Source organism: Papaver somniferum, chromosome 8 (assembly GCF_003573695.1).
Source record: "Papaver somniferum cultivar HN1 chromosome 8, ASM357369v1, whole genome shotgun sequence".
In the NCBI taxonomy this organism is placed as follows: domain Eukaryota; kingdom Viridiplantae; phylum Streptophyta; class Magnoliopsida; order Ranunculales; family Papaveraceae; genus Papaver; species Papaver somniferum.
This window is the reverse complement of record NC_039365.1, coordinates 102,725,243-102,744,230: the sequence shown is the minus strand read 5'-3', so window position 1 is coordinate 102,744,230 and position 18,988 is coordinate 102,725,243. Positions and strand designations below refer to the sequence as shown.

General features: G+C 35.5%; 2 protein-coding genes across 2 annotated transcripts; one reads left to right on the top strand and one right to left on the bottom strand.

Annotated features, from left to right (window-relative positions):
* The first annotated feature begins 347 nt into the window (after positions 1-347).
* Positions 348-2,097, top strand: LOC113302373 (cytochrome P450 71B22-like). Its single transcript, XM_026551287.1, has 2 exons — positions 348-1,301; positions 1,391-2,097. Exons 1-2 carry the CDS (start codon positions 357-359, stop codon positions 1,625-1,627), a joined length of 1,182 nt encoding a protein of 393 aa, XP_026407072.1. The 5' UTR covers positions 348-356; the 3' UTR covers positions 1,628-2,097.
* An 11,539-nt stretch (positions 2,098-13,636) lies between these two features.
* Positions 13,637-18,522, bottom strand: LOC113302372 (probable protein S-acyltransferase 14). The gene is made up of 7 exons (XM_026551286.1): positions 18,091-18,522; positions 17,619-17,868; positions 17,419-17,510; positions 15,793-15,916; positions 15,428-15,513; positions 15,271-15,336; positions 13,637-14,273 (listed from the first exon to the last, which is right to left on the bottom strand). The coding sequence occupies exons 1-7, from the start codon at positions 18,298-18,300 to the stop codon at positions 14,130-14,132; spliced, it is 972 nt and encodes a 323-aa protein (XP_026407071.1). The 5' UTR covers positions 18,301-18,522; the 3' UTR covers positions 13,637-14,129.
* Positions 18,523-18,988: the final 466 nt, after the last annotated feature.

Genomic DNA, 18,988 nt, shown 5'->3' with positions numbered 1-18,988 from the left:
AGGAAGGAACTGCTACTGTCCTTGGTAATACCCGTGACCACCCTCTTATTTTTGGCAGCACACTAGACCAAACCTGGTAAGAAATGGACGGTGGAGAAAATAGAGGCACATCTAGTTATCGCAACCCCACAGCTAATTTTCTGAGCTAATAGTATATCGTAGGATTAAGAGCTACTCAACCCATGAGGCTTGTTTTTCAGCAGATAATCTGCCCAACCACTCCCATAGTAAAGTCACAATCTGTGTCGGTTCACAGATTGTGACTTTACCATATTGCGTTTACTGTACAGAGATGAGTGAAAAATATTTACCCTGCTTACTCATTTACCAATAAAAGGATGATCCATGAACCACAAATGACAACCATTGGTGAACCAGAACTTCATTGCAATATGGAGTTTCTTCTTTGTTTTTTTTATTTGATACTTGTTCCTCTGATTCTTCTACTTCCTCTATATGTCCTAATTATGTTTAAAAGAAGCAAAGATGGTGATCAACTTCCACCAAGTCCTCCCAAGCTTCCAATCATAGGCAACTTGCATCAACTCAGAGAACCGCCTCATCAAGAGCTACGGAAACTATCTCAAAAGTACGGACCCATCATGTTTTTACAACTTGGCAGTGTACCGACACTGGTAATTTCATCGGCCGAAGCTGCAAAACAAGTCTTGAAAACACATGATCTTGATTTTTGCACTAGACCTCCTTTGGCTTGCATGAAACGCATTTCCCATAATTACTTGGATATCGCTTGTTCACCTTATGGAGAATACTGGAGGGAGATTCGAAAAATATGCGTGCTTGAACTTCTTAGTATGAAAAGAGTGAAATCCTTCAAGGTAATCAGGGAAGAAGAAGTTGCAGCGATGATTCATTCTATCATCCCAACTGCAACTAGCACTGCTCTTATTGATGTTTTTGAAACTTTGGCAAGTTTCACAAATAAAACTATTTGCAGGGTAGCTTTTGGCAGTAAACTTAATCAGGGTATAGATCAATTTGATGATGGTATACTCAGGGAAACAATTGACGAAGTCATGAACTTGGTTAGTGCTTTCTGGTTGTCTGACATTTTTCCTAAGGTCGGTTGGATTGTTGATAGGATCAGTGGAATTCATGGGAGAATTGACAAATGCTGCAAGAATTTAGACAAATATATTCAAGAAGTCATTGACAAACATCTCAACCCAGAGAGATTGAAGTCGGAACATGACGATCTCATAGACGTTTTTCTTAAGTTGCGGAAGTCTGGATCGAGCACGATACGTCTAACCAATGAGCATATAATAGCAATACTTGTGGTAAAATACTGTTCTTATTCATTTATCAATCTTTTAATTGTACTTCTTCTTTTGCATTTCTGCAATTGATCATTTTCTGTATATTTCAGGATGTATTTGTTGCAGGAGTAGACACAGCAGCTGTAACCATGAATTGGGCAATGGCAGAACTCATGAAAAACCCTGCATCAATGAATAGAGTACAAGAAGAAATAAGAAGTCACGTGGAGAACAACAAAAGGAAGCAGCCACGGGAAAAAGATCTCAAACATTTTCATTACCTGAAATTGGTGGTTAAAGAGACTCTAAGACTTCACCCCCCGTTTCCATTATCGCTTCCAAGATAATGCATGCGCAAAAGTAAGATTGACAGATACGATGTAAAACCGAAAACAAAAATTTTAATAAACATTTGGGCAATAGGGAGGAACCCCATGTATTGGGATAAACCAGATGAGTTCTATCCTGAGAGGTTCATAGATAAGCCTGTTGAATTCGGAGAACAAAAGGATTTTTCATTTTTACCATTTGGTGGTGGTCGAAGAGGCTGTCCAGGGATTGATATGGGAATGGTAACTGTTGAACTTGCACTTGCAAATCTTTTGTACAGCTTTGATTGGCAGTTACCAAGTGGGATGAAGAAGGAAGATTTAAACATGGATGAAGCATCTGGTATAGCTACTCATAAGAAAGATCATCTTCATCTTGTACCTATCCAGAGTAAGAATTTCTAAGACTTAATTTTACTCTCAACTCAAAAATTAAGAATTATGTAATAATGTAGTCCGTTTAACAAGCTCTCTGTTTTGTTTTGATAGTTAGCCGTTTAGTTAATAACCAGGAGCTAGCAGTAACAATTTTTAGCATAAAACACCCACTGCCACGATTTATTCCGGCCGAGTAATTCTACTACGGCAGGAGTACAATACAGATATATTCGCATATGGGATGTGAATTATTTAGCAACTAGAAAAACATAAAGCAAGAAAATTAAAATAAGGCTACGATTTCACTAGCTACTGGCTTCGCACTGGTGCAGAAAAGGCCGCCAAGTTTAAGTAGTTATATCGTTTGTATTGTTGTCGCAATATAGTAAACGAAATTAAATATTAAAACATGTAATATAAAAATATCGATATTAGATAACCTTATAATATCCAAAACAAAACTAGAACTTTTAAACTAATTTAACGAAAAAGTTTAATACTTGAACTTGAATCATAATTTCAAGCATTTAACTAAGTTCTATGGTTCCAATATGGCCGTCTAGGACTTGTGTTGGGAGAAGTTCATCCTACTCGTGATGCATTCTTTCATAATGAGAAATCCACAAAAGTACTGCTTCTTTGCGTACGTTTTCCCATCCTGGATTGTAACACCCCGATTTTCGGGCCCGGATCCTACCCGAATTCAATGCCCTAACCCCCGAAGTGCTACGTAAATATCATAGCCAAAGCTCGGCTACTAAATTCAAGTTTATTAAACAATTTATTTGGGCTAATTTTATTTAATGTTCATGTTACCATTTCTGTCGCAGTGGAATACTTAGAAATTTATTTAGGAAAATCTAACCTTTGATTTAACCAAATTTTAAAGCCACCGAAAACAAAACACATTATTGGTTCTGAAATAAAAATATTAATATTGTTCAAGTCTTAAGATTTAATTAATAAGTAATGATTTCAACACCAAATCGTAAAACTGAAAACATACCAAGGTAGATTCCTAGAATTTAACAGGCTTCACACGAGTTCCAAATTATATGGTAATTATACGCATAAAATATATAATGTAGATACTATTAGGTATAAATTATTCAGGATTTTTAAATGAGTTGAGTATCCAACGACCACTGTCAAACACGTAGTTGACCAGCACTGCAGAAAATCAAAACTGTAACATCTTGTTTTATAAAAATTATATAAAATCATGCAAAACTCAAAATTGGATGAGGCTTGTCGTTTTAGAAAGATAAAAGATCGGTATTGATTTTATCTGAAGGCATTAAGGTCTAAAAAAAATCGGTGAATCATAATTTTAAAATATGATATTTACTAGACATTTATAAATGTCAAATATTTTATGGATTTAACACGAGTACAAAGAATTATTTTAAAAATACTTATATAATTCTGAAAATTCTATATTTTTAACCAGATGTCCCTGAAGATCTTTTAAATTTATTACAAAAGAATTATCCCAAAACCTGTTATGAATATAAAATGATAAACAGTAAACTCAACATCGTACAATATTTTAGAGCTTTGAAACTAAGATCAATTACATCTAGAAATAGAATTTTAGGTATACACAACAACCTTAAGCATCAAAATTATTACTATTTATATTCATTCAAATTTATAAAACAACACAAAATTTGTTATGATAATAAGTGTTGGACCTACATGCGTCTGCCTACGTAGCCAACGGGATCAAGCACGACTGTAGTTCATCAAACAATTCACTGAATAAAACATGGTCAAAACCATTATAGCCACCCTTACCTGATAAGCTTGTACAAATCATTAAAATACTGCTCTCCCTGCAGGATCCTGTTTAAAATAACACAAAAACTCTCTCGCCCCAAGGAGCCAATATATAAAAGTAAATAATTCAATCAACTGCTCCCCCAGGAAGCCAGTATCGATAAAAATAAATTAAGTCCATCAACCGCTCGCCCCAGGTAGCCCCACGTGGGTTTAGGGAATCAAATCTGTTCCCAAGGATATATCGTATCCCATCAAAAATGATCAACCGCTCGCCCCAGGGAGCCCCACGTGGGTTTAGGGAATCGATTTCGTTTCCAAGGATATATCGTATCCCATCAAAAATGATCCACGCTCGCCCCAGGGATCCCCACGTGGGTTTAGGGAATCAAATCCGTTCCTAGGGATATCTCGTATCCTATCAAAAATATTTTTACAGATAATCATGTGAGAAAGCTGTAAGATATTATTCATTCAAGGATAAAACGTTACAGAGATAATCATTGGTATTTAATAGAACCAATGTGTGTGGATGTAGTGTCATTACATGCACACAGGCATCTTGCACACTTACACTTACTAAGATAGGTCAAGTCAACTACTGTTGACTTGCCAAACGTATACTCTGTCTGATACACCCCCTCAAACTGATAAGGGCACAACATCAGTTTGAAATAACAAAACAAAGAAAAACAACAAAAAAGTTAAACAAGTGCAGAAGGCTGTGTAATGTCTTGAGAAGAAACAGAGGATAACTGTGAAGTAAATTGTAATTGTGTATCCATGAGAGTCTGCAATAATCTGGAGAATGTAGGAAAGCACAACCCTTTGGTAAATATATCATCAAGTTGATCTTCACTAGCAATGTGTTGAAGTTGCAGAAAACCTTGCTCCACTAGCTCTCTGATTGTATGGTACTGGATCTCTATATGTTTTGTCCTGGCATGCAAAACAGGATTAGAAGCTAAAGGAAAGGCATTTGTATTATCACAACAAAGCAATGTAGGAGTATGAACTTGAATTTTTAATTCAGATAACAAGTCCACAAGCCCTTTAAGTTCTGCAGAAGTAACAGACATACACTTGTATTCATCTTCAGCTGAAGACTTAGACACAGTAGGTTGCTTTTTAGAAGACCAAGAGATCAAATTACAACCCAAGAATACTGCAAACCCTGATGTTGACCTTCTTGTATCTCGGCATCCTGCCCAATCTGAATCTTAATAAGCCTTCAAAGAATGTAAACTATCCTTCTTTAATGTAATACCTAAACCCAATGTACCTTTCAGATATCTCAATATCCTTTTGACTAGTTGAAAATGAACATCTGTGGGTGAGTGCATAAACTGAGAAACATAATTTACACCAAAACAGATATCTGGTCTTGTGATAGTCAAGTACTGCAAACTGCCAACAATAGTTCTATACTCACTAGCATAATCCAACTTAGTTCCATCATGTATAAAGACTCTAGCTCCTATGGTAACTGGAGTATCACAAGGTTTATTGTCAAGCATATGTGCCTTAGATAATAACTCTAAATTATACTTTTTCTGTGTCAGAACAATATTATCAGACCCTCTTACTGCTTCAATTCCCCAAAAATACCCCAATTGGCCCAATTCTTACATAGCAAACTCTTTCTTAAGAGACACAATTAAAGTATCAATCATTGCAGATGAACTACCAGTCAATAGAATGTCATCTACATAAAGTAACAGAACCAGCACGCCATGTTGAGAAGAAAGAACAAACATTGAATTATCAGAAACTGCCTTATGAAAACCATAGTTGATTAAAAAATAACTAAACTGATGAAACCAAGCCCTTGGAGCTTGTTTCAATCCATACAAACTCTTCTTTAAGTGACAAACATAATTAGATGGATAATCTGGATTTATAAAGCCTTGTTGTTGAGTCATATACACATCTTCATCAAGAAAACCATGTAAAAAGGCATTACTAACATCCATTTGTTGAATGTGCCAATCATAAGCTAAAGCCATGCATAAAACAACTCTTACGGTAGTAGCCTTAACTACAGGACTAAATGTTTCATTAAAATCTAATCCATCTTGTTGATCATATCCTTTAGCAACTAAGCGTGACTTTAACCTATCAATAGTGCCATCTGGTTTTTGTTTAATCTTATACACCCACTTAGAACCTAAAATATTCATATGTGGTTATGGTGCAACATAATCCCATGTATCATTATCTCTTAATGCAACGTATTCCTCCTTCATTGACGCTTGCCAGTCAGGATTACTCATAGCTTGCTTGAAAGTTTTAGGCTCAGAATTTGTGGCTAATAAAGATGCATATGCAGAAGAGATAAGATATTTAACTGAAAGATGTGAAATATAATCTGGAAAATATTTAGGTTTGGAGATACCTTTCTGTGATCTAGTAACCATAGGAGGATGTGAAGAAGTGACAGGAGAAGTAATATCAATAGATAAAGAAGGTGAAACAGGAGTAGAAATAGAAGACTCAACATGAGAAACTGAAGGTGCTGAAAAATAAAACTGTGTTTCATCAAACACCACATTTCTTGAAATATAATGCTTTTTAGTAAGTGGATTATAACATTTATATCCTTTATGAAAAGGACTATAACCAAGATATACACACTTCACAGTTTTGGGAGACAGTATATGTTTGTCAAGTCAACATTAGTTGACTTGACCTATCTTAGTAAGTGTAAGTGTGCAAGAGGCCTATGTGCATGTAATGACACTACACCCACACACATTTCCAGCTATAGATGGTGATAAAGTAGCCTTCAAACAACTCATTACAAAAGAATATGCTTTCTTTCAATACACCCACTTAGGGTTCAAAGATGGAACATTATTGACAACAATTGTTTTATCTGGTTGAACAATTTCGCCACTAACATACCCAAACAGAGATGCAGAATATAGAATTGACTCGAATTGATCTTGCCATAAAAGAAAATTTGTAGAATCTAATTTTGATGAAACAAAATTACCAATGTTTGAAAAGGGAATAGTGAAATTACCCTCATCAGCAGCGGAAGTAGAACCCATATTTCTTCTTCTTCTTGTGTAAACGATTACGGACATTAACAAATTCTGAGAAATAAGTTTTGAGAATAACCAAGAACCCTAAACTGTGTTCTTGAGAAACAAAGATTATCAATCTGAATCGGGAAAAAGGTATTGAGAAAAAGTTGTTTAAGTGATTCAATGATTCAATTTGCTGCTTGAAAAGATTATTTGCAGTGAAATTTTTTAGAACCTCAGGATCAGACCGTCTGATACCATGAGAAAGTTGTAAGATATTATTGATTCAAGGATAAAACGTAACAGAGATAATCATTGGTATTTAATACAACAATTGTGTGTGGGTGTAGTGTCATTACATGCACACAGGCCTCTTGCATACTTACACTTACTAAGATAGGTCAAGTCAACTACTGTTGACTTGGCAAACATATACTCTGTCTAATATCATGCTCACAATACAACTACACCAAAATCGTGAATTAATAATTTTTAAAGCATTTAATCAAAATAGTTTTAAAAGTTGGTGTTGCCCATACCTTTACTCTCAAACCAAAACAATCATACAAGATACCGTAGCTCCCCGAATGATTTTCAACCCCCTTATTAGATCATCAGAGCTTCTCTGGCTATTATTGTCTATTAACTATTCAAGTTTCCTCCTTACCTTCCACTGACGGGAGAAAATGATAGAAATTATCAAAAAGGTTGCCGTCCCTATTACCTTCCCTTTTCTTTTCATTATTCCTTTTCTTTTCCCCTTTCTGTACCCTAAACCTAAAAAGAAACCGACTAACCCTTCCTTTAGTCGAAAGCATGAGCAGTGTAAATTTCCTCGGCCTCATTTGTATCATGGGCCCAATTAATAAGGAATCTTACTCACTTGTATCATGGGCCCTATTAAGATAAGATATCTTGTGATTTTCCTCTCAATTACAGTAGTGGAGAATTCAAGTTAGTTTAAGATGAGATTTTCCTTTTAAAGGGGTGTCTAGTCTACCAGAGTTGGAAATAGGGCTCCTACTAGTAGGTTTTCATGTGCATTAATTGAGTTCCTTACGGCACTAATTCATAACCACCGTAGTTAAATCACGATATTGAAGGAATAAAAAAAATACAAATCTATTTCATTACTAGGGGTGTAAGACGTTTGTTCGGTCGTGATAATCTACGAGATGATTCTGAATCAGTATGTTGAATGGAGACCTATGATCTATTCTTTTGGGGTGCATATCATCTGTGCCCAATTCGGATGTGCCCTTTCTACCCACCAATCTACTCGTGGTATCTATCTTGTTGAAACGACAATACCTAACTCTATATATCCTTTCTATATTTTGTTTTTGTTAAATACGAAAACATAACTATAATTATAATTAAATTGAAGAAAAAATTGAAGGATTTGCTCCCTGTTTCGAAACAATAGGCTGGTTGCATGTGCAAATATATTTATCTTAATTACAAATGTAATCATCCACATAATCACCAGATATCTTGATTATCGTCCTATTAGAGTTTTTCATAGGATTGTCGTTTGGGAAACGGAGATGACCAGCTAAGTGATAGACACATTTTTGTGTCTAAATTGTCCTTAATGTATCTATTGTTAGTACTTGATTTTGTACTTATTATGGTATTTTTATGTTTGTGTAGATGTTTTTGGAGAAATACACTTGTGTGGAAAAAGTTGCTCAAAAAGTGCTACTCGGACCCCCAATTTGGATAAGGGGCACCTCAGTTGAACACCTGCTATTCACACCCCAGGTCTCAGATAGGGGGAAACCTTCTTCTTCACGAATTCAAATTTGAAATTGGCGGGAAAATGTGGCAAACTATCATCAGAATTAGGGTTCGTGATTTAGAGTTGTTTTAGAGAGATTCAATGGCTGAGATTCTTTGGGATGAGTTGTTTGTGCGTAACAGGCGTGGTATGGTCGTCTGTTTTGACTGAATTTGGCTAGATAATCCAAGGGATCAAACCAGAGCAGTTCGTGCATGGGAGAAATATGTTGTCACCTGCGTAACTGCTGAATCGAGTTTGGGAAGATCTTGTGGGGATTCTTTCATGGTTTTGGACTTGTATGGGACTGTTAAGACGAAACAGGACTGGTAACCCGGTTAGTTTGAAGAAAGAAGCAAGTTTCCTCGGTGTTACAGTCAAACAGGGAAGAAATATATTCTCGGCTTTATTTCTGGGAAGTGTTTGAGGATTGCGCGTGTCTGAAGTGTTGGGATCTTTCTGTTCTTGTTCTGAGCAAAATTGGAGTATGTTTGGATACAACAGAAGCGTGTAGGAGTTAAACAGGGAAAGAAATCTCGGTAATATGCAGAGTGAGTAAAGAGAAAATATTGACATTAACTAGTGATATTTTGAGGTCATGTTGAGTATAAAAGAAGTGTTTGGGGGTCGTACAAGGGGATGGGGAGTTAGGGGGTGAAAACAGAGGTGATTGGTGAGCTACAGAGAAGAATTTAGAGGTTGCAGAGTCGTTTCTGCTGCTGATGCACCTCAAGAACACGAAGAACATTAGACCGCAGAAGACAATCGTTTTGCTACAGTGTCAGCGACACATCATATTTATCGTTCTCTGTAACAGTTCGGTTTGAAACAAATATAATTGTTACAAACCCGGTTTTCAATATTTTTTCCATTTTCACCTCTTGAAAACACTTTTGAGCAATGCAAAATTATTCTGAGTGTGTTTCCAATATGCTGAGCTAGACCCCAACACTGGGACGATGGAGGAAGACGAATCTCATATGTGGGTAAAATTATTTAATTCTTTTAAGACTTTTGCATTAATTTTAATTGAAATATGATTTGAATTAATTGGTTGTCATTTAATTTGATGAGGTATGCTTAGCTTAAATATTTTGATACATCATGCTTAGGATTTACAACTAATCTTTTGAGAATCTACCTTGGCAAAATCAGAGTCCATGTTAATTTTATTTATTGAGCTTTAATTGTTGAGAATAAATAAATCGAACCCTATGTTATGAATTCGACGAAATCCTAGTCCCGGTAACTCTCTTCATCTTGTGAAAATATTTTTTGTATATATTTTTTATTTTTTTAGTTTATTAATTCTTAAAATCAATCTGATCAAGTCCGAGTGAACGACAACTATTTACCACTATATAAAATTCGATCACTAAGCTAGGTGCCCGTTTTTCAAGATTGTAGAGGAAATTGTCGGTATCCCTGACTTCGTTCTCAAATGCTTAAAACCAGGAGTCCAGTTTATAACCAACAATTTTCAGTAGCTGTTCCGATATTGTTACTCGGTTGTAGCGGAGGGACAAAAGAAACAAAATGCACGGTGTGCAAATATACATAGACTGGCTTTAAGAACCGGTTGGAAAGTAACTCTACTCCTCCATAATTGCTTAAATTGTGGACCTTTTGACTGAATAATTAAAACGTACTCCCTCCGTCCTGTTTGCTTGTATAAATTGAGTTTTTTTTAGCAAAAGTGTATCAAAAAATTTCTATATTTCCCACTAAAATTTTCTAATTATCAAAAAAGAAACAAAAACTAGGATGTAAAAATTAGGCGCGGATCCTCTGTACCGGAACAATAATTCTTTTCATCCCACTTTTAAAACCAACTTTCAAACCCACCGCTGATGTGGCTAAGACGTGGTGTTTATGTGGCTAACTCAGTTGGCACAATCTGCCAATTATACCTCAAAGTAAAATGGTCGTATATCTAAGTTAGATCAACCCACGTCGCCTGACCTTAGAGTATATGCTACGGTTTCAATTTTCTCTCTTCCAGCAGCCAAAGTTCATTTTCTGTTTTCTCCTTTCTATTGCTTTGAACGAATTAGCTGGAGCTTGAATATCAAATCAAGTACTACGACCACTTCAAAGTGTTGTTCTTGGTCACTTTTTAAATGGGAAGGTTCATTCATTTTCTCATTCATCCATGGAAGAATTAAATGGGAAGTTAAACTTGAGCCCTGATTGCAGAACTTAGCCTTCAAATTTCATGTCTATGGATTTATTCTAGTTTTTCGTTTTGCGATTTAATTGCTCTACGAGTCTTGAGGGTTTATAAGGATTATCTATGATCTATCTAACATCATAACAATAAATCATCCTTTATAAAAGAGAAGAAAGGAATTATAAAAAAATTTGAAAAAGAAGAAGATAATGAATCGGAGAAAATTGACAATTCCGGTGTGGTTTGATCCGGAAAAATTTCAGTATACACTGAATTGGAAATCTTCATGCACGACCACTTGGTCACCACGTCAGTGCCACATCAGTGGTGAGTTTGACGATGGGTTTTACGGGTGGGCTGAGTTGAACTACAGGTATAGGAAATCCCCTATCTCTCTGTCCCTGCCTATCCTAGAGTGCCACGTATCCCTTATTCTGACGACTTTTAACTTGCCGTTATCTCCAGTAGTAACAAAAAAAAAAAAAACTCTATTAAATTTGTGGAAATAATTCTTAAAAGAAAAAACACAAACAAACAAATTGTTCTTGGCATAGTTCGTTTATACCTCCGTCATAAACAAAACTTATTCTTATCAGCGACGATTGAGGAACTGATATTACTGATCTATTAAACCCTAGTATGCATATATCAAAACTAAATCCCTCCAATAAGTTCCGGAAAAAGATTAGAGTCCCGAAAATAGATTAAATATAATTGTAATTAAGATCGTATCCTATAAACATGGAAGATTCCTGAAATGAACTCCTCTTTTTCCAAAGAAGAATTAAGAGAACCACCGTGAATTCTTTGATTTTATATTTTTCCGTGATGAAGAGTTTTTATTTTATTATATTAGATTTTGTTGTTTGGAAATTGGAAAAGAAAAGGATCTTAGCTGCTTAAAATCCCAATTGTTGATTTTGTGGAAATAATCAATCTAACCAATGATAAATTAACTAAGGTATCATGGATAAGATTTGGGGTTCAATTGTGCTATATTATGTTATATGATGTGTGAATTTAAATTCTAAATCTGAAAATAGAGAAAAGACGAAGAAGACATGTATTGATTCCTTTGCTGTCAATTTTCTTTGTAAGAAATCAATGTTAATTATTAATTGGCCAACCTTTAGGAAGGCCTTCTATATGATGATTAAATGTAGTTTGTCAGTCACAGAAAATGTACAAAAAAATCAAATTGGTATTTTTGAATTTACAATTTCAAGAAATTAAGATTAACCTCGACATAATTGATCGAATTAATCAAAATTTTCCTTCAAATGCGATTATTTAAACAAATTAACAGAACAAACTTTTTCAAGATCTCCATTAGATCGATCAGAATCGATCAATTTCGATATCTTTTTCATGCAAAACAGGAAATAAAAATATCACCAATTTAATGAGACTGATTGAATTGAAGATTTTATTCTTCAATCTAAAACAATAAAACCTTAATGGGTTTCAAATTTCACTAACTAAAGCTTCGCATCTGGTCAACCGAAAGAAATCTTAAATTTGCAGAGAACAATATACACAGACGGCGGAGGAGGAGAAGACGATAAACCAAGAGAAGAAGTTATTTTATCCAACCTTTACGGAGTTCACGACAAAAATTCCAGACCTATTTGTATACGTGTAAAGATAAGGCATCTGTCAGCTACATATCGAGAGAGAGGAGATGAGCTCAACTTTGCTATCCTTGGACACATCAATTTTTTTTTTGTTGCAAAAGATAACTAATATTACTAAGAAAATATTACAAGATAACTTCATGTGGCAGATATTAGATCCTTTCTGATTTCCTTCATGTATTTATCAGGAAAGTTACAGTTATAGTCGAAAGATATTCTGCCAATTCTAGCATCATTCGCTATTGCATGTGCCACATTGTTTGCTTGCCTTTTAACGTATTTTACATCGTACCAAGAAAAGAAAGAAAGAAGTTGCCTATTTCATTTACAATGCTTTCATTTGTCCAGTGAACTGAAGATTTGGCTTGCTTCACCGAGTTGATCATATTCACACAGTCACCTTCAAAAATTACTTTCTGCAGACCTTTTTTTCTAGCTCAGTAATCTGCTTCTTGAAAGGCTAGGCATTCTGCATTTTTTGGATCTATTCCTCCATAGAAGAATCTACCTCTGATGGCTTCGCATGTTCCTGTAGAATTACGAATTATTAAACCAAAGCCCATATGAGAATTATTATGATCAAAAGAAGTATCTATGTTTATTTTGATAGCACCAGATTCAGGTGGAGTCCAATGTACATTCCCCAGTTGGACACATCAATATGATGTATAATGTTATTACCATGGTAACGCCACAAGTTAGGCGTATCAGGGACTTTGTGCTAACCAGACCCGATCCAAATGGTATTGAGAACGCAATTTTAATTTATAATATTTAATGCCTAGTGCTTGCCTAATTTTATATGCCGAATTAACATACTAAAACAAATTAATATAAAAAATTGTTCAGAACAATGTTCAAAAAATAAATTTCTATAAATCCATCACTTCGTCAGCTCTTACTTCGTCGGCCACCACTGCTGCAGCAGTTATTTAGTGGTAAGAATCCGTTAACCGTAGAAATAAATAGAGTACACATGGTACGCTATCATAGGAGGGAAAAGAGAGACAAAGGATTTTCCGTTACAGAGGATCCGTGCCCGTAAAAATTAATATATTAAACCAGTCATTTGGAATATTGATTGTGTATGTGAAAGTAATTTGAATTTCAAGTTTTTGCAGTCCGATTTAAGCAAGTAAACTAGGACGGAGAAAGTACCTTAAGGAATTTGGGACTAGAGCTTGATGGGAACTCAATACTCGGACTACTAGGGAAGCGCTAGACATTGAGTACTTTATAAGAACAGAAGCAAAAGACTATAATCCAAATACTCATCCTCATTTCACAAATTTTGTAAAGTACATCAGAAACATTTTACTTTCTAAAAAAAAAAGATCAGAAACATTTTTCATTAAAAACAGATACAAGCTAAGAAAACCTTGATTTTACTCATATTGCCAAGCTACGGCTTTCAATTCTATTCAACCCTCACTTATGAACGGAACATGAAAGAAACAAACCGAGCAGGAGCAGAGCATTCCTTGAGGCGTTCAGTCATATCCACCCTCGAATCTCTATGATTCTTCCCTTTTTTACAACAAAAAAATTCCAACAGGACATATAGGGTTGAGTAATTTATGCTACAAATATGGTCAGCTTGTCTCAGTGGGTTCCATGTGAAAGAACGGATCGAAGATGGCAATCACAAGAATCTGTTCAGTGGGCAAAAGCTGTGTGTATCCAGCCGACAGACATGCTTTGTATAAGGAAATTGGACGCATTGCTTCAGGGATAAATAACTTTTTACGGTCTACCCAGAAAGAAGATGTTCAAATCCTTGTATGTCCAACTCGGGCCTTGACGGATATTCAAGACCCTGAAGTGCAGGCATCCGTCTAAGGTTCTCTTCTGAGTATGCAGGGATGAACCAGTATTTTTTGTCTGTGCCGAACACCTAGAGAGAGGGAGAGAAGGAAGTACACAGAAAAAAGTGCCATTAGATGTAAATTAAAACATAATAGGAAAGAAGAACCTCGTAAGATATTGTAGTTACACATTCTAGTTACAGGTAAAAGTATCTACATTTTGGAGCCACTTAATTTAATTTTCACATGCTTTGATTACAACACTAATAAAGAATTCAGGTGGCCATGAAGCAATATCAGTGTTGTCTCATTTACAAACTTTTCTTTGGCTCAGAAGAGCATTTAGTTCATGTTGCAGTTCCTGGTTCTAGGAGGAGATACGCCGTTAACTTTAAGCCAGAAAGTAACAAGGAAGTAGGATACCAAAAAGAGGAATAAGAAGCAAACCTAAGTGTTCGGTCTACATCAGTTCAGTATATCATGCATTCAGGTGCAACTTAATGTAGAGGTCGAGTCTGTTAAATCAATTCAGTATAACATGCATTCAGGTGCCACTTGGCGGGCCCAATCTGATCAGGTTTATTTATGAGTCATGACTAGATCAAAATATCAGGCAAACAAAGACCATGACTGAAGTGGGTTGCATTCACATGCATAAAAGACACTCTTTATATTACCCATATGGTGAAAAGTCATGAGCTGATTCCAGGTGATGATGACATACATATCGAGTAAAATATATTCATCAATAATCAACTCATTCTATAACGTATAACCGTGCCATCCATGAAATGTTATAGACATGATGTTTAATCACCGTTAGTATTTCAATACAGAGATGACGGTGACTTTTGGTGAAGATGTACTACTCAAGATGCTATCATCCCCAAAAAGCAGCCATTGAGTGTTCAAACTTTGGGCTCCTAAGTAGAATGCCAATTAAAAGTGCCCAAAATAAGCATGTCAACAGAACCTCCCTCTTAATAATTCAATTGATTTTCAGCATTTTAATTTTACTATTTTAGTAAGAAGAATAAAACAAATACAACAAATCCAGCAAACGAAGTAGCAGGGGAATGGACAAACCTGCTCAAAATTTCTTCTCCGACCAAGATCATATCTCCATTTTGGAGTTGTCTTCTTCTCATATGCCTGATCACATGGAAAAGAGAACAGAATAAACATAAATATCACAAAACATAAACTGTTGACTAGAAGATATAGAGATGACAAAGCATTGTACCTCAATAGTGGTCGTATTACCCGCCACAAGTGATATATGCATGATTAAAAATCCCATAACACTCAATGAGAATGCTAAGTTAAGCACTACATGGAGCAAAGAGTTGAAAGAAATTAGGGTCAACAAAAAAGAGGCCGCATTTCGACGTCAAGTGTTGAAGACATAACTTAGGTGCGTACGGAAAACTAGCAATTTTGAGAAACTACAAAGAAGTTTTATTTGTTTGGAGACAACACTTTCATGTATTGTATGCCAACTTCTGAAAAATCACAATGTTAATAATGAATTTGCCGAGTACATTGTAAAGTTTAATCAGGAAACATAAAGTAAGTAATAAATAAGGAACCTAATTCCTTGGCCCTCACCAAATGAAAGAAATGTTGTAGCAAGTGTCCCTGGTGTACCAGGTATCTCTCCATCAGAAAAGAAGGCAATAAAACTTGGCAGCAAGGACAAGGTGACCATAGCTGTCTCTAGAAACGTGTAGAACTGCAGTGGTAGAGATTTAGTAAGAAAAGCATCAATATTGCAGTTGAATTTTATCGAACGCCCATAAAATACTAGGTTCTGGGGATAAAAAGAGTAAAACCCAAATCATGCCCATATGCAAAAAAATAGCAACTTTATTAAGTATTCAAGTCTGCACATGTGCAGATTAAGTAAGATCCCAGTTTTGAACTCCTCGGTGTGAGCCATCACGTAAGATTCCAGTTTTGAACTCCTTGGTGTGGGTCATGTTGGTTCCACCAGGGGCCTGACACTTAATCTATTTGTTGGTTAGGAAGTTTGAACACAAATAATAGTACTCCTTCTCTATTTTTGAAGTGGTTGATCTCCCCATTAAAAGATTAGGCAACTGGGATAAAGTTCATATATAGAGATTGAACAGCTAGGTAGCTTAATCAGATTCACTTTAGGGTGTTATATTAGTTTTACAGAAAAAATGCAGTTTCCAGTGAGAAGTTATTAAGACAGATGCTCACGTGACAAAAAAACACTACCTGATCCAGGGAACAGGGTTTGTTACATAAAGGAGGTGCATGTTTTGGAACATGATGCTGAGAAAAAACTAGGTGCCTAGTCAAGGCTACAGAGTTAATAATGTTCACAATCATCATACTGATTCAGGCGCTAAGGACACGGTTCACCCAATGAAAAACCCTACACATTATCAGAACAATAATGAGCCCCTCCAAAAAGCTACCTTGAAAAATAATCTCACCAGCACAGATAAGGTCAGAGGCACATTCATTAACCTTAGAGTGAGCTTTACCTTCTCTTTAAAAGTATTAACTATTTTCTGATAAACCAACCTAAAGGAGCAGAAGTACAGTCAAAACAAGGACCTTGGCAGATATTCTATGTTTTAACTAATATATATATATACACATATATATGCCATGTACACAAGTGTAAAATTCAACGTATTGTACAGTAGTTACCAAGTCTGATCAGTTATGTTCTCCACAAGTCCCATAAAAAACACGATTCTCTTGCCATTACTACGTAATTGAAATGAATACGACCTCAAGCTGCTACAAGCAATTATATTCCGACAAATAAGTGATGTAAGACAGCCTGATATTGTTAATATATATAGAAAGATACCCTATATCACTCTAATAAATGTTGTTGTATTGACACTATAGTGAATCCAAGCTCTGTGCAGGTAGCAGAGTCGCGCACGTGACTTAAGGATATAGGGTGAGAACCCTTGATATATCATGAAAATCAAAAGACAGGACGACAGCAGGATCGATAGAAATACGCAGCAAGGATCACATCACCAAAAACGTATGTGGTTAAGATAAAATACCAACTTCATGTCAGCACCTTTTTTATCTTTCATGATAGATTCTTAATTCGGGTTTGGTTTTAGGAGATTCACTGAGATGAATATTTTTATACAACACAACACGATTTACAGAAGGAATAATTATGTTATTTATGTGTCTCTGAAACAAAATAAAAATTAATGAAAAATAACTTACCAAGAATAGAAGGAAATACTTATAGTTTAATGCTCCAACACAGTTGACAACCCACACACAATGGTGGTCCATTTTTAGAATGCATCTCCCACCTAAAACCACAAAGAAACAAAAAATGTCAGCAAAATCCATTCTTCCTCCCATAAAACTAAAGTGTTCATCTATCAAGAGAATTGCAATCTAGAGAATCAAGAGCTCACAAACAGAACAGTGATGACAACGAGGCGGTTTCAGCTGATTGCACTTCCTGCAAATTCGAACTCTCGGGTTTGCAGGATCGGCAAGCATAAAAGATTGCTGCAAACCTGAAGATGCCCCATCAAATTCTAACCCAATCATAGGATCTATATCACCGCTCTCCTCGTCAATAGCAGAAGGCCTCCACTTCGGAGGAACACCACCAGGATCTGTAAAAACAACTGAAAAGTAGCTCCACAACAACATCACCAGCTGCAAGATCAAACAAAGGACTAGCTAAATCTGAGGTTTAGCAACTAATTGGCTAGGATTATGACACAAAATTGCACCAGAATAGTCAACTTCGAAACTTGTAGTAATCTTGACTTGGCAACTAAAAATCCAAAAATTCTCAAAACCCAGTGATTATAAATACAAAAGGAACTATTATGCAAATTTAGACAAGAAATGGTTAACAAAAGAGGAATAAATTACCAGGAAATGAAACGGAATCAAAACAGAAAGAGATATAATTGAATCAAGACCACCATCAAACAAAGCTGGACCATAATTTGTAATTACAACAGCATAGTAAGTAACACCAATAATACAGAGAACAAGAAGGATCATTATAGAACCAAGACCACGTAAAGCCGTACAAAATTTGAATACATTCCAAGCCATTGTGACTCCGGATCTGTGCATACTCTGAGATAACAATCAATAACAAGTATTGAAATTCAAGATTTCTCTTTTATTGATTCAGAGCGGTATTCAGAGTATATCTAATAGGGTTTCTGGAATTTTAGTAATATTAGGTTTGGGTAACGGAATTCCAAATAGGGAACGGAATTCCATTTCCCAGAATATTGCAGTATATTTTATATTTTGGGTTTTTGAGGGTCAAAAATAAAATAATGAAAAAGAAAAGAGAGAGCCTAAATTCCAAGTTTTCCAAGTTCAACCACTTCTTCCATCAAAAAAAAAAAAGTTCAACCACTTCCAAGTGTTTACACAAACTAAGGTTGTGTTTGGTACCCTGGATATTCCAACCTAGTTTGGGTCATCCAGTGAAAAATGGTTAAATTGTGTTTGTCTCACTCCAAATCCAATCTTGGATAAGGATTACTAAACCTTCCTTGATTTTAGGAAGATAAAAAAATGAGGTTATGCTATTCTTCCAAATGCCTGGAATACATGTATCCTCACCTGAGTTAGACACTTATTTTCCTTTTAAAGTAAGTAATTGCCTTAAAATAAGTATTTATATTAGCCTATTTCTGAAGTCAAACAAACACAGATCAACCTAACCCAAAATATGATAGAATTTTAGACAAACAACATTAAAGTTAACCAGTAACAAGGTTATCATAAATTAAATTAAGATACACTA